The sequence below is a fragment of the Oncorhynchus mykiss genome, chromosome 6 (genome assembly GCF_013265735.2).
Source record: "Oncorhynchus mykiss isolate Arlee chromosome 6, USDA_OmykA_1.1, whole genome shotgun sequence".
NCBI classification, from domain to species: domain Eukaryota; kingdom Metazoa; phylum Chordata; class Actinopteri; order Salmoniformes; family Salmonidae; genus Oncorhynchus; species Oncorhynchus mykiss.
Window position 1 is genome coordinate 27,777,636 of NC_048570.1, and position 16,902 is coordinate 27,794,537.

General features: G+C 42.0%; 1 protein-coding gene across 2 annotated transcripts in view; it reads left to right on the forward strand.

Annotated features, from left to right (window-relative positions):
* The window catches only part of LOC110525650 (anthrax toxin receptor 1), a 54,822-nt gene extending 38,683 nt beyond the window's left edge, over positions 1 to 16,139 (forward strand). For both annotated transcript variants that reach the window (XM_021605973.2, XM_021605971.2), the window contains 8 exons: positions 59 to 128; positions 238 to 316; positions 550 to 645; positions 2,213 to 2,251; positions 4,090 to 4,185; positions 4,446 to 4,613; positions 5,294 to 5,374; positions 13,785 to 16,139. In XM_021605973.2, the coding sequence (XP_021461648.2) occupies positions 59 to 128; positions 238 to 316; positions 550 to 645; positions 2,213 to 2,251; positions 4,090 to 4,185; positions 4,446 to 4,613; positions 5,294 to 5,374; positions 13,785 to 14,243 (1,088 nt within the window). In that variant the 3' untranslated portion in view covers positions 14,244 to 16,139. The remainder of the gene's footprint in view (positions 1 to 58; positions 129 to 237; positions 317 to 549; positions 646 to 2,212; positions 2,252 to 4,089; positions 4,186 to 4,445; positions 4,614 to 5,293; positions 5,375 to 13,784) is intronic.
* Positions 16,140 to 16,902: the final 763 nt, after the last annotated feature.

The following is a 16,902-nucleotide window of genomic DNA, read 5'->3' on the forward strand; positions in this document are numbered from 1 at the left end:
CAGCAGAACCATTATGGTTTGTGTATGGGTGACCCTTCGTTCTCCTCTACTCCTCTAGGTGTGAAGCCATTAATAGTGGAAGATACATATCTCCTCTGTCCTGCCCCTATTCTACAGGAAGAGGGAATGTAAGTACTACCATAACTGAATGAATATCAGGTTCTATCTTTATCTGCCGATATTTCTGTCACCCATCCTCACCACACTCTATCTCTTTACACTCCACCTGTGTTCCAGGGCAGCCAACCTCTATGTCAGCATGAATGAAGGTCTTAGTTTCATCTCCAGTTCAGTCACCATTACAACTGTGAGCTGTGTAAGAACAAAATGCACCACACCACTGTGCAACACAACTATGTGCTATGCAGTACCCCATCAAAGATTCATGGGAACCAATAACTGTCTCAAACGATGCCTTATTATGTTATTCCCCTGTAGTTACACAATAACAGGCACTTGAACTTTCTGATGGTTCTCAGCCTTTGCACTGTTGTGCAGCTCAGTAGAGACTGAGTTTGACCGGTGTCCCTCACTCTCTGTCTGTCCCAGTTTGATGGAACCATCCTGGCCATCGCCCTGCTCATCCTCATGATGCTCTTAGTCTTCATGCTGCTCTGGTGGTTCTGGCCTCTCTGCTGCACTGTGGTGAGTCACATACACTATCTGTCACATTCACACTCATGGACAGTGTCTTACAAGCTGTAACCTTTTTAAATGAAACACAAATAGCCCTCTACGGTAGGTAAACTTATGTGTAGCAACAGGATTTCCACTAAGTCTTTTCTGAGACAACTTTTTATACTGTTTATACACTGTGATCATGGATTTATTTTCCAGAGTTCTTATGTATGACCTTGGCACACTCCGAGCACACTCCTTTACTTACCTGAACAACATTCCCATGGTGAGATGGTTATGAGTTAGTGAAGGATGAGCCTCCTTGGCCTTTTTGGCCTCCAATTGATTTTGTTAGTCCATTATGCCCAGAGGTCACCAGAGGTCAAAGCCCAGTGGTAAATGTGTGCTGAAGTAATTAGTCCCTCTGAAGTCATTTGTTCAACTGGAGGTCACAGAACCGCTGCCCCCTCAGCTCATGGAGGTCAAGGGCAATGTAGCTTCTCAGTATTGTTCTAGTATTTAGACAAAAACATTGAGAGGAGAGAGGAAACTTACGCCATCATCAAGATATGGGAAGTAGGTTACACAATCACACAGTGTTCATGTTTGCCAAAGCTCCTAAAACAAATTCCATGAGGTCACATCTTTTTCCCAGAATACATAGGTTAGTCATTCTCAGATTAACTCCATGCCAACTCTAATCTACTGCCTCTCCCTCCCAACCATGCCTAACAAAATGCAACACTTCTGGTCTATGGTGTGTATTGCCCTTTCAATATCTGTTTTACCAGCCTGGAAACAGAAAAGTTGGAAAGACGCAGAAAAATATGCCAGTTTTTACTATGTTACTCTCTCTCTCCTTACCTTTATAGTTCTTGTCAGTTATTTTCGGTGGAAATCCTTGCCCAGCACTGTTTGGGAAAGTGATGCTAGGTTACCATGGGAAATCAGCTAGAATTCCAGGCTTTGGGAAGCACAGAGGAAAATAAGTATCATTTCAAGTCATGTATATTAATTGTCTTGGCCAGGTTATTTTCTAAGTGCTTACAGTTATAGTTGCTCAACATTTTGTTGGCCATAGACACACCACAAACATGTATCTTGCTATAGATTGAGAAGAGAATCTGAGGAAAATACAGTTTTATCTCTATTTACTAAACATTTAAATGATTCTAATATTCTACTACATCATCACAGGGCTCTGCCTAAATCCAACAGGAGGAGCTGGTAGTCAAAAGCTGTCTGTAAAATGTTTTAAGATGTCCTTATCCTGCAATACGCTTTACACAGTTTCCTTGAATTTCATCACAGTTGAAAACAGAAAAACAAGTGCGCATGGAGCATACACTCGCATGCCATTCACTCTCCCCCACCCCTCTTCCGCTCCCCACCCAACCAACATCCCACGTTTAGGAATCTGGATGGCAGATTTCTAGGTCAGTCGCTTGTAAATAGTTGAACAAGGGAGAGAAAAAAAACGATTCCTGAGCCATGTGATTTCATGTAACCCTGTTTTTAAATGTGTATTTTGAAGTACACGTTTGTTTTCTTTCCTGCTCATGTAAACTCTGTCTCTTCACCCCCCCAACAACAGATGATCCATGAGCCACCACCAGTCCTGGAAGACAGTTCGGTAAGAAAAAAACACATGAAAAAAAAGAAACCCTTTACTTAATCACTGTTGGAGTGTGGGTTAGATTTTCCACAGTATGTCTGACTTTATAGTTAGGGATTGTCTCTGGAAGGGTAGAGAAGTCTCTGTTCACTCACCGTAGCACAATGATATGGCTCTAAATGTAATGGCCATTAAGCAGAAGAGAAATACACTTTCAGCCATTTGTTTTATAGGTAAAGTAATAATACTTTTGGTGGATAGTTTTAGTGAAATAGAGAGATACACTACTGTAGGCTACCAGGTTATAGTTGACTGACTGACATGTAGCAAAACCATTTAGAATGTTAATAGGTGTTGGAAACCATTGCATTTTGGTCCATTTTCTTCAATTATCACAAACCTCACTGACCATTTGGAATATTCCCCTATGATTTTATAGACTGACATATGACCAAGATATTTATCCCGCCCAATTGCTGTGGTTTTGTCTTTGAAGTAGTGTCATGATAGATATGTAGTACTGTATCCATCAACCAGAGCATGGTCAGGACAACACCCTCCCACTATGAAGACCTGTCTTTTTCCACACCTCATGTAGTCCTGAACCACCCGTTACTCCCAGCAAATACATTCTGATAAAAAAGGCAGGAGATCTTCTTTGGACAGCCACTGTACAAATTGATAATCAATTTTTATACCCCCCCATGTACAGTATGATAAAAAAGAAATTTGAGAATAATTATCCCTTTACTTCACTGTATGGGATTTTCTTCAAGTTAAAGGTTTCAACTAAGGCCTTATTTGAGCCATCTGTTTGGAATCCTTTCCTTGAAATCCCTCCAGACCTCTGGAAATTCACTGACTAATCAGATGAAACTATCAGTACTTCACAACAATAAATACTTTCACAGTGAACAACAAACAGCGCCGCAAATGACTCTACTTACAAACGTTTTCAACTGTCAACAGAATTCTATCAAATGTGACTCAGTTAAACGTCATAAAGCTTTTTTACAGCACACATCTTTTCATAAATGTTGCAATTAATTCCTTTTTATTATAGACCCATTTTTTTTTTGTGTGTGTGTGTGGGGGGGGGGGGGGGGGGGGGTACGTGTCTATGGTTGTCATCAGGAAAGAATAGAGAGGCAGGTGTATACCGTAGTGACACGATCCAAGTACTTGTTTTCTCAACTGATATCATTATGATTAGATGTTGATTTTGTAAGATATCAATTGTCGTAAAATCACCTCATTAACCCGGCACATGGAATGTCCACACAAAATTGGTGAAGTTAGCATCTCCCCTACTCCAATTCAATTAGATCATATAGGAGGTATCTCCTCTTTTTTTCTGTGAAGCTCTTTGCCCATTGTCTGTGTCTCTCTGAGGGTCAGTGAGGGTGATGGCGTCAGCCTATTGTTATTGCCACCTCCTCCCTGGCCGGCCCTGATCATAGTCCTGATGGATTCAATTAGTCTGAATCTGGGCCTGTGAAAGAGCTGAAACATGAAGAGGTGGGCTGTGGACTCTGTAATTTCCTCTGATCTGACGCACGCCACGGACGGGACTGGAGGTAATGTGGCGAGGGGGAGAGTGAGTAGATGGAGACTGACTTAGAAAATAAAGGAAATCATACCCAGGACCTGAAATATTAGACAGAGCAGTGTATATGAAAGATGGAGAAACAGGGGGCTTGGTGTTTAAACTGTATCTCAGAACCAACAGTGTGTGTGAAATTATCAATCATCTCTGACCTACATTTTTATTAACCCTGTCTTAGATACTGTGAACCAAATGTGAGATATTAACACCTGTCTTTAATTAACACTCTCTCTATTTCCCCCCACTTCAGGATGAGGAAGAAGATGGGATGCCCAAGAAGAAGTGGCCCACGGTTGATGCTTCCTACTATGGGGGCAGAGGTGTGGGTGGAATCAAAAGGATGGAGGTGAGCTTCCCTGGAGCCCTGCTGTGTTTAAGTTCTGACAACCAGCTTTCATTCCCACTACTGTACTTCATACTACTGTAATGTACCTGCCCTCCCTCACAATCTACAGCTGTCCTCTCCATGCTGTTTGACATAGGAAGACTCTGTTTGAAAGAACAGCAATGGCAAACAACCAAGCACACACTAAGTGGTTGATCCGACTGCTTGAATGTGGTTGAAATGAAGCTAGACCGGTCTGAAAACCTCTTGTTATTTATCAGGTGCGTTGGGGTGAGAAAGGCTCTACTGAGGAGGGAGCCAAGCTGGAGAAGGCCAAGAACGCCAGGGTGAAGATGCCCGAGCAGGAGTTTATACAGACCCCGACTCGCATCCTCAACAATGGCACGTGCAAGCCTCCTGGCCCTCATAAGTGGTACTCACCAATTAAGGTATTGACCTGGACAATACATTGCACACACAGTTGTCAAGTTCAATCACATACTCAACACAGGTTCCTTTATATATGGCCATGTATTTGACTGATAGGATGGGTTGAAGCTGGAGTTTATTATGTAGGCATTTCATATTTTAATGTTGGGGTCCCAGTCCTTACGTGACCACTGGTATGGAGCCTCTACACACAGGGCCAGGCACGAGTTAAAGGCATGGTTCTATATGTCCTGACAGTCAGCAGGGGATGGCTAATTGAAACCAGATACACACTGGACTGACGTCCAGGGGACAAGGGCTGCAGAACCAGTAGTTTTGTGTAGAAAAACAGATTATTTTTGTTCTGCCCCCTTCCCCAACCTCTTAGCAATGGCTGGGTCTATGCAGAATTCACAATGAGCAAATATCATTTGTTCAGGTTCTGGCTTTGATAATAATTTGGGTCAGCTGTTTTATAATTAAATTGAATTTCAATCTACAAAGTGAACACTAATTGGTAACAGATAGACATGCATTGAGAAAATGATGAAGTTATGGGTTGAGTTCAAAGATAATCCCTGGAAATTCATGTAAAGTATTAGTATAGTGTGTATGTCGTATAGCAACTTATAGTCACACCAACACAAAACCATGCACAAAACACATCTTATTGGTATTGTGTACTGCTTTGTGATTGCAGGGCAAGCTGGATGCTCTGTGGGTTTTGGTGAGGAAAGGCTATGACCGTGTGTCTGTGATGCGACCACACCCAGGAGATAAGGTAAGACCAAACAAGCTGGATTACATGTAGACAGAGCAAGGTTCATGTGAGGCCCCCTTCTCCAATCCAACTCTGCCTGCGTCATATGGAACCGAGGGCTCTATGAAACACGTCATGGTTTCCACTGGAAGAAAATTGAATTATTTTTGCAATTTTCCTGATCAAGCAACCTGTAACTAACCGGCGTATAGTTACACAAGTGTTCTGTACAGAAGTCTCTAAAACATACTGTAGCTATACTATTATATTGCCACATGATGTTCATTGGCCAATCTATCAGATGTTGTGACTTTCAACTATTAAACAATAAGATTTTTAAATAAGTTATACTTCAATAGGGAACTATGAAATCCAGGCAAAAAAAATCTTGTGTTAACGTTTTTACTTGTAATTTGCTAAGGGGTACAGTCCATTATTCCATTAGAAACTCCATCACTCCCTCCTCCTCCTCCTCCTCCTCCATAAAGCCAGTCTGTGTTTTTATTTGGTGACGCATGAATCAGGCTTTGCATGATGAGTACATTTTGAAGCAAAAGAAAATGTAGCAACATAAATGGGCACAGCTGCCAGTAATAAAACACACATACTGTAGAAAGAGAGGACTGCTGGGAAAACTACAGTAGTAGTGAGCTGGCACCCATGACTTTAGAAACCCCCCCGAGAGTTACAGGCTGTGTTGAGAGTTACAGGCTGTGTTGAGAGTTACAGGCTGTGTTGAGAGTTACAGGCTGTGTTGAGAGTTACAGGCTGTGTTGAGAGTTACAGGCTGTGTTGAGAGTTAATGGCTGAGTTGAGAGTTACAGGCTGTGTTGAGAGTTACAGGCTGCGTTGAGAGTTACAGGCTGCGTTGAGAGTTACAGGCTGCGTTGAGAGTTACAGGCTGCGTTGAGAGTTAATGGCTGCGTTGAGAGTTAATGGCTGCATTGAGAGTTAATGGCTGCGTTGAGAGTTACAGGCTGCGTTGAGAGTTAATGGCTGCGTTGAGAGTTAATATCTGCGTTGAGAGTTACAGGCTGCGTTGAGAGCTGTGCATACGTAGGTTGTTGGTGGCACCTTAATTGGGTAGGACGGCCTCGTGGTAATGGCTGGAGCGGAATTATTGGAATGGTATCAAATACATCAAATACATGTTTTCCATGTGTCTGATTCCATTCCATTTGCTCAGTTCCAGACATTATTACGAGCCGTCCTCCCCTCAGAAGCCTCCACTGGAGCTGTGGTCAGGTTCGACTGGGCTGTGCTGAGGAGAATGTGAACAGAGAGGAAGATTGATTCAGTCGACTCTACTTCCTCCTTCACAGGAAGTTCAACCTGAATTAATGTGTAGCTATTCAGGGTGGATGGAGCTAAAGTGCATTGTCAGCAAAGTTCTTCAGTCATGTCATCTGAGGGATGGGCTCAAACAAATAATTATCCAAAGATTTTAGCATTTTCCAGTGTGGCTGATTTATTAGTTTTTCCTTGTACATAAAGCTATGTGGTTAATTGTGTAACTTGTTGATGCGAATGTGAAGATATTACAGTAAAGTACACAGCAGGGCGAGTGGAAGCATTGTGCCCTTGCGGGGAGCACATGAAAGGCCTGTTGCACTGACTGAACACAAAATGTCCAATGAGGCTTTTTATTCTTAGGTACAACAGCTTACTGCAGCTCCATTGGTCTGCACATCCCACTGTAAGATGATAAATAGAGACAGTGGAAATTATAGAGACATCAGAACTTGGAATGCTGTCATGAATTTACCTTTGCCAGCACATGAGGGGAAATAAGACTTAAAAAGCAAAAATAAAAACTAGCATACTCTATTCTAATGCCTATCACACTGTAAATGACTGCTGACATTAATAACAACTAAGCCGTACATAATTAAGAGTAAGAGTGAAACCTCGTCTCCATAAAGCTGTTAGTTCATTAGTACGCAGAGAGCTCTCTAGTTTTCTTGTTGACTCTCAGTAAACAAGCCTGCTCTGGTTGCAATTAAGATCTCAAATTAAGGCATTGTTTTTATAGTTTCCTCCAAACCAATGCAGCTGTGGGAGGGAAAGAATCTGGCCAGGATTCCAGCACTAAACATCACATACTCAGTCCGATTCCCTTTATCCAATGTTCCAGTGCACTGACAGGGCTAGTGGGGAGAGAGCTGAGCCCCTGCTTCCTCTCCTCTGCCCCTGTGTTGGTGCCAGGAGAGAACAACTGCCCCCTCTCACTGAAGCCACGGAAGTTCAAGGCCAAGTGCAGAACTGCAGAAAACAGGATCCCCAGTCAATGGAAAAATGTAAATCTCCGTGTAAACAACAACATTTTTAGAAGACAATCATGGTACCAATAATTGCTTCTAATGTACCAGATGTATGTCCTTGGACCAATTTTAAAATCACACACAGAATAAGTTATAAGGACAATTTAGTTGCCAATGGCAGACTGAGGACCCTGGTTGGCCTTCAACTAGAGTTATTCAATAAGAGGGGGGAGCACTGAGCTAGCCTGCAACATCACTTCCTGGATTAGCTCAAACTGAGCATGTTATGTATCTTTGAGATGCCATCTTAACCAACTTCATTTGGCTTCAATGTGCTATTGAGTCTTCACATAGGAATGAATGGTGTCACATGATCAATGGCTTTGTCCATTCACATTGGTTGGGGCTCTAATGAGGAGCTGTACTGTTTTCAATTTAAGACACAAAGAAAACATAATGGTGTGGTGGCACACAGCAAGGGTTGCATCAGCTGTAGATATTTCATCCACATTTGGTATTAGTTTGTGCTTTGAAGTCAGAGAGCTGAACTCAAGAAGTAAAACCTATTTGTATTCATTTCAGGTAGTCTTTCATAAATGTACAATTTGTCAAAGGTCAGGGGGTAGTAAAATAAAAATCTGCTCTGCTACGTGAGTCAAGGGAACAGGAGTGTTGATTTGAATTAGTGGTTCAACCACAGCAGTCAGTAAAGGTCTCACCAGCCTGCCTCAATGTTCCTACAGGATGAGGCTCCTCATGCTCTCTCACTTCAGTCCTCTCTCAGGCTGCTCCACAGGGACTAAGATAGACCCAGACAACTGGTAACCCATCCACTGTAGTTGGATTGCAAGGAGAGAGACAGCTTAACCGATTTAAGCACAAAAGAGGGCATACACGCAATATTGTCACTGACAATAATCCTGACCAGAGCCAAGCTCGCACAGAATGCAAAGCATGTACGTAGGGTTATTGTATAATATTCCAAAACATAAGCCAGTGTTCCAAAACACTGGCTATTGTTTGGAATATAAATGCATAAATACATCCAAACTAAACTGCCTCCTCCTCCTAGTATCCTGATGGCTAATGTCCAATTGCTGGAAAATAAACTTTGGGTATGTTTTCTCATAAACAATTCCAGGTGGACCTAAGTTGAAAACATTGCAAGCTCCTGTTAACCCGACCTGGAGTCCTACAGTTGAAGTCGGAAGTTTACATGCACCTTAGCCAAATACATTTAAACTCAGTTTGACAATTCCTGTCATTTAATCCTAGTTAAAATTCCCTGTTTTAGGTCAGTTAGAACCACCACTTTATTTTAAGAATGTGAAATGTCAGAATAATAGTAGAGAGAATGATTTATTTCAGCTTTTATTATTAATAGTATAGTATTGTCACATTCCCAGTGGGTCAGAAGTTTACATTCACTCAATTAGTATTTGGTAGCATTGTCTTTAAATTGTTTAACTTGGGTCAAATGTTTTGGGCAGTCTTCCACAAGCTTCCCACAATAAGTTGGGTGAATTGAGTCAGGTTTGTAGGCCTCCTTGCTCTCACACGCTTTTTCAGTTCTGCCCACAAATTCCCTATAGGAATGAGATCAGGGCTTTGTGATGGCCACTCCAATACCTTGACTTTGTTGTCCTTAAGCCATTTTGACAGAACTTTGGAAGTATGCTTAGGGTCATTGTCCATTTGGAAGACCCATTTGTGACCAATACTTAACTTCCTGACTGATGTGTTGAGATTTTGCTTCAATATATCCACATATTTTTTCCATCCTCATGATGCCATCTATTTTGTGAAGTGCACCAGTCCCTCCTGCAGCAAAGCACCCCCCACAACATGATGCTGCCACCCCTGTGCTTCACGGTTGGGATGGTGTTCTTCGGCTTGCAAGCTTCCCCCTTTTTCCTCCAAACATAACGATGGTCAATATGGCCAAACAGTTCTATTTTTGTTTCATCAGACCAGAGGACATTTCTCCAAAAACTATGATATTTGTCCCCATGTGCAAACAGTAGTCTGGCTTTTTTATGGCGGTTTTGGAGCAGTGGCTTCTTCCTTGCTAAGCGGCCTTTCAGGTTATGTTGATATAGGACTTGTTTTACTGTGGTAACTTTTGTACCTGTTTCCACCAGCATCTTCACAAGGTCCTTTGCTGATGTTCTGGGATTGATTTGCACTTTTCGCACCAAGTACGTTCATCTCTAGGAGACAGAACGCATTTCCTTTCTGAGCAGTATGACAGCTGCGTGGTTCCATGGTGTATATTTGCGTACAATTGTTTATACAGATGAACGTGGTACCTTCAGGTGTTTGGAAATTGCTCCCAAGGATGAACCAGATTTTGAGGTCTACAATCTTGGCTGATTTCTTTTGATTTTCCCATGATATCAAGCAAAGAGGCACTGAGTTTGAAGGTAGGCCTTGAAATACATCCACAGGTACACCTCCAATCGACTCAAATAATGTAAATTAGCCTATCAGAAGCTTCTAAAGCCATGACATAATTTTCTGGAATTTTCCAAGCTGTTTAAAGGCACAGTCAACTTAGTGTATGTAAACTTCTGACCCACTGGAATTGTGATACAGGGAATTATCAGTGAAATAATCTGTCTGTAAACAATTGTTGGAAAAATGACTTGTGTCATGCACAAAGTAGATTGCCAAAACTATAGTTTGTTAACAAGACATTTGTGGATTGGTTGAAAAACTAGTTATTGCGTGTAGGTGGCAGTATTTTGATGTTTGGATGAAAAACGTACCCAAATTAAACTGCCTATTTCTCAGGCTTAGAATCTAGAATATGCATATAATTGTCAGATTAGGATAGAAAACACTCGAAAGTTTCCAAAACTGTCAAAATATTGTCTGTGAGTATAACAGAACTGATATTGCAGGTGAAAACCTGAGGAAAATCAAACCAGGAATTGGCCTCTATTTTGAAAGCTCCATGTTCCATAGCCTGCCTTCGCTCCATTTAAAGGGATATCAACCAGATTCCTTTTCCTATGGCTTCCTCATGGTGTGAACAGTCTTTAGACATAGTTTCAGGCTTATATTTTGAAAAATGAGCGAGAAAGATCACATTGCGTCATTGTATGGCTGGGTGCCAGCAGTGTTTTGTATGCGCAACAGCTTGGAGCATCCATTTTCTCTCTCCTATTGAAGAAGCTCCATTCCCAGTTGATATATTATCGATTATATATTGTAAAAACAACCTGAGGATTGATTATAAAAAACTATGCTATTTGTAATTTTCGTCTGCGATGTCGTGACCGCTGGAGCCTGTTGATTTCTGAACATAACGCGCCAACCAAATGGAGGTATTTTGGATATAAAAATAATCTTTATGGAACAAAAGGAACATTTATTGTGTAACTGGGAGTCTCGTGAGTGCAAACATCCGAAGATCATCAAAGGTAAGCAATTTAATTTATTACTTTTCTGACTTTCATGACCCATTTATTTGGCTGCTAGCTGTTTGTAATATTTTGCCTACTGAGAGAGTGTGCTTACATAAACGCTTGGTATGCTTTCGCTGAAAAGCTTTATTGAAATCTGACACACCAGGTGGATTAAGAACCAGCTAAGCTGTGTTTTGCTATATTGCACTTGTGATTTCATGAAAATTAAATATTTTTAGTGATTCAATTTGAAATTGGCGCTCTGCAATTCAGCGGTGGTTGACGAAAATGATCCCGCTAATGGGATGGGTGCATCAAGAAGTTTTAATGACTCCAACCTAAGTCTATGTCAACTTCCGACTTCTACTGTAGGTAGAGTTAAAATGACCATGCATAGATAATAACCAGAGAGTAGCAGCAGCATATAAAAAAGGCGGGGGGGGGGGGGGGGGGGGGGGGGACAATGCAAATGGTCTGGGTAACCATTTGATGAGCTGTTCAGGAGTCTTATTGCTTGGGTGTAGAAGCTGTTAAGAAGCCTTTTGGACCTAGACCTGGCGCTCCGGTACCGCTTGCCGTGCGGTAGCAGAGAGAACAGTTTATGACTAGGGTGGCTGGAGTCTTTGACAATTTTTAGGGCCCTCCTCTGACACCGCCTGGTATAGAGGTCCTGGATGGCCGTAAGCTTGACCTCAGTGATGTACTGGGCCGTTCGCACTATCCTCAGTAGTGCCTTGCGGTCGGAGGCCGAGCAGTTGCCATACCAGGCAGTGATGCAACCAGTCAATGGTGCAGCTGTAGAACATTTTGAGGATGTGAGGATCCATGCAAAATCTTTTCAGTCTCTCGAGGGGCAATAGGCTTTGTCGTGCCCTCTTCACATCCGGCTTCTTCACCTGCGGCATGGTCTGAGATCAGCCACCCACATAGTGGATGAAACGGTGGGTTTGCATATCTGAAGAATTTCTGCACAAGCGGTCAGAAACCGTGTCAGAGAAGCTCATCTGCGTGCTCGTCATCCTCACCAGGGTCTTGACCTGACTGCAGTTCGGCGTCGTAACTGACTTCAGTCGCAAATGCTCACCTTCAATGGCCACAGTCATGCTGGAATAGTGTGCTTTTCACAGTTGAATCTCGGTTTCATCTGTACCGGGCAGATTGCAGACAGCATGTATGGCGTCGTGTGGGAGAGTGGTCTGATATCAACATTGTGAACAGAGTGCTTCATGGTGGCAGAGGGGTTATAGTACGGGCAGACATAAGCTATTTTAAACTCATAAGCTCATTTTATCGATGGCAATTTGAATGCACAGAGTTACCTTGATGATTTACCTTGATGAGATCCTGAGGCCCGTTGTTGTGCCATTCATCCACCACCATCCCCTCATGTTTCAGCATGATAATGTTGTTGATAATGTTGCAAGGATCTGTACACATTTCCTGGATGCTGAAAATGTCCCAGTTCTTCCGGCTGGCTTGCATACTCACCAGACATGTCACCCATTGAGCATTTGGGGTGCTCTGGATCGACTTGTACGACAGTGTGTTCCAGCATAATTTTTGCACAGCCATTGAAGAGGAGTGGGACAACATTCCACAGGCCACAATCAATAGCCTGATCAACTCTATGCAAAGGAGATGTGTCGCCCTGCATGAGGCAAATGGTGGTCACACCAGATACTGACTGGTTTTCTAATCCACACCTTTTTTAAAGGTATCTGTGACCAACAGATGCGTATTGGTATTTCCAGTCATGTGAAATTCATAGATTAGGGCCTAATGAATTTATTTCAATTGACTGATTTCCTTATATGAACTGTAACTCAGTAAAGTCTTTGAAATTGTTGCATGTTGCGTATACATTTTTTGCTTCAATTCATGCTTCACACACATCACAGCTGTTGCTACAAGACTTTTATTACACTGCTCAATTTATACACTTGCCCCCCCCACTCCTACATTTGGAACTCTGAATTGTGCCTTCATACGTTATACTTATGCTAAAATCTATTATTCTATTCTATTGCAATTTACTTTATGTTCGTATTCTTATCTTTTCTTATTTCTTATTGTTGTTGCATTGTTCTGAAGGAACCTGCAAGTAAGCATGTTGTTGGAAGCTGTCTACCATGTGTATCCCGTACACACGAGTAATAAACTTGAAACTACATGAATCTTAAAGCATAGGCCTATGTACTCTCTGTTCTTTGCATTGATATTGTTTGGGATGGCATCTCAAACATCTTCTTTTGAGTAAAAGTTTTGCAGCAAGGATTTTTCTTTGGATTTGGCACTGACACTATGCAGACATGAATCATGATGGGAAATCACAGCATGTGTGTTGGTCTCCCTAACCCAGTCATTTTGAAATAGAAATGTCGATGGTGGACAGTGCGCACACACTCTCTTAAAAAGGTTGCCATGCTGTAGGAACATGTGTTGTAGCAATCAATCCATTCAGTTTGTAACAGTTCGAAGCAAGATACATTTTTATGCCAGCTAATTCAACTGACCAGCACAACTGACAAAGCAATACAATAGCATAAAATAAAATCTCCTCACTGGTGTATGTGAAACATCAATGTGACTGACTTTCCTAATTTTTATCATGAGATCTGTGTCTCTTAGATATGAATAGAGACTGGAGAATGTATACATGTATTGCTTTTTACTTTGAACCACACCACCTCTACAACTGACCAGTGGATTCAGAAATAATACATTGTGTTATTCTAACCTTGTCTCTCTCCTACATTTCAGGGCCGATGCATGAACTTCACCCGGGTCAAGTCCAATCCTCCTCGCTACCCCCACTACAACCATCACTCAGCCCCCATCTACACCCCTCCAAGAGGCTACAACCCACCACCCCCCCAAGGCAAATTCCCCCTTCCCACCGGCAGCCCCCCAGCCTCCCCCTCTCCATCCTCCACCTCCACACTGCCTCCACTGCCCTCAAAACCCCCTCCTTTTTCTACCACTCCTCTTCCTCCCATTACTCCACCTCCTACCATCACACCCCCACCTTACACTCCTCCTCCAACTCCAGCCCTCCCTCCAACCACTCTGCATATACCCCCTCCTCCTATGTGCCCCCCTTCCCCTCCACACCCTGCATCCCCAACCAGCTCCCTGCCCCCACCCGCTCAGGCCCCTCCTCCAGGACAAGGCCCCCTGCCCCCACCCCCTGCCCGCCCACCACCACGCCCCTCTTTGTAAATCCTCAGCAGTGATTGGGAGGGAAGGGGTTGACTAGTACTAGTACAAGGAAGATCAACAGGAATCACAACTGTCCCCTCATTCTACTGCCACCCAGGATATCTGTGTGGCTCACACACTTGTCAGCTATTTGTTTACAGTGGCCCATGTACACATGTAGGTCAAGAGTACAAAGAGAAGTTGTACTTGAGGTTCCACGGATATCACCTGATGGACAGCTTTCCTTATAGACAGATCTATGTTGTCCATAGCTGGTCAGGTCTGCACAAAACACAGTTACCTTGTCATGGCAATAAGGGCTAAGCACATCTGTCCATTCTACAACCAACAGAGAATGGATCGATATCATCGTAACAAAGTAAAGCCAAGTGTTGGATGGTTGCCTGTTTTAAAAAATGAACTGAGGCTCTTGAGAGATGGCTGAGGTATTAAGTTCAGAAATAAATTGAGAGATGTCTCCAAATGACATTCCAATAATGTATCAGTCTGAATTTTCCACATGCAATATTTGTTTTTCACTAACAAACAAGTTATTATGAGCAGCGGAAGGATTCTTAGAATCACAAAAATGTTCTAGTGTCAATGCCCTGCTGCATTGCACAATTACTGTCAAGTCGATGACAATGTTTCTTAATGACAGCATAAAGGATGATTTTACGCCTTAAATGTGCCTTTAATTAAAAACAGAATGTTATTGGAGAGCAATTACATTCCAGTGGTTTAAGTAATTTGTTCATCCATGTGACAGTTTGATTCATATGATGGGTCTTGGTTAGTTTATAGCATTCCTAAAATGTTTTATACATATAGCGTGTATAAATATGTCTTACTTTTTGTCTTTGTATTGTCCATTCAGTGTTGGATAACTATTTTGCAGAGTATGATTGCTGTGGTGAATGAAATAATCCTCACGAATAAATTACAATAAATGTGTGCATACGAGTCCTCACAATTATGCCAAATTCCTCAGAATCAGCACTATCAATGGTTAATGTTATATAGTTGGGTTTACAATGTTGTATTTCATCTCAAAATGTTATGACGTATATATCCTTGGCCTTCCCGAAAAAATGTTTAAAAATGTTTTCGTCATTGCTGCTCCTGTGGTTCAATGTGGTTTATTGAAGTCACATTTTTAAAAAATAATCTAATTACATATTGTGTAACTGACCAAAGAATATCATAGGGTAACGATAGTTAGCCTCTGAACCGGGCCATGACGACTTCAACTATTGATGCCAAGTCTATTGGCAGTCTATGGGTCAAAGTATTCCAAGCACAAGTTGGATTATGTAATGCTTTGAGTTGCCCATAAAACAGGATGAGTTTTATGTAAACACACTCTATATGTCTTATCACACCCAGACACACATGTTGGCAGGCATCTGCATGTGTGGTTCTGTGCCAGTGACTGGGATCTTGTCCACACAATGGATCAGAATCTCCCCTGCAGCATCAGACACTTTACTATACCTCCAGATGAGGTGTAACATAGACCAGGCCTTCTGTCTGTCCATAAGAGGAAGACTGGAGACAATCATGGAAAGTTGGCTTTGTATTGAGTCAAGTTCATGAAAGTACATATTGATGTACAGATGTCTGATTTTGTATAGTTAAAGGCGCATCCAAATATTTAGCAATCTGAATATGTGTAGCAAAGGAAGGTATTTTATGTTGGGTCTAGAAAACTTGAAGTGGAGTCACTCTGTGTTCCTTTGTGAAGGAATCCTATTTTCATTACTTATTGACTTTACATGCACCTGCCAGGCTCTCAGGTCAAAAGAAGTGTACTGGAGACTGGAAAGCAAGGCAGTATAAGCAAGTACAGATTTAGCTGTCATTTCTATGTAACCAATTGTCATTTAGAATTTATGAAGTAAACGTTGAATCCTTTAAGTAATTGTGTCTTTTTTATGATTTGTTGTTATGCACACATACACTGAGTATACAAAACATGCTCTTTCCATGACATAGACCTGACCAGGTGAATCCAAGTGAAAGCTATGATCCCTTAATTATGTCACTTGTTAAGTCCACTTCAATCACTGTAGATGAAAGGGAGGAGACAGATTAAAGAAGTATTTCTAAACCTTGAGACAATTGAGACATTGATTGTGTATGTGTGCCAATCAGAGGGTGAATGGGCAGGACAAAAGATTTAAGTGCCTTGGCATGGAGAATGGTAGTAGGTGCCAGGTACACTGGTTTGTGTCAAGAACTGCAATGCTGCTGGGCTTTTCACACTCAACAGTTTCCTGCATGTATCAAGAATGGTCCACCATCCAAAGGACATCCAGCCAACTTGACAACTGTGGGAAGCATTGGAGTTAACATGGGCCAGCATCACTGTGAAACGCTTTCAACACCTTGCTGCTCTGAGGGTAAAAGGGGGGGAGCAACTCAATATTAGGAAGGTGTTTCTAATGTTTGATTTGCTCAGTGTAGTACAATGCTTGTTTGTGACATTTGAAGCAGCGAGAGCAAAGTCTTGGATTGAAAAACACTGATTTAAAGCAGATTGATACAATTCTTGACCTGTGAAATGTACTATTTCGATGTACTTCATGGTGCCCCTAATGACAAGGTGCAAGCAGGCAATGTCCCATAGTTTAAACACATCACCAGAGACTTCTAAAGAGATTATTAGACTTACCTCACA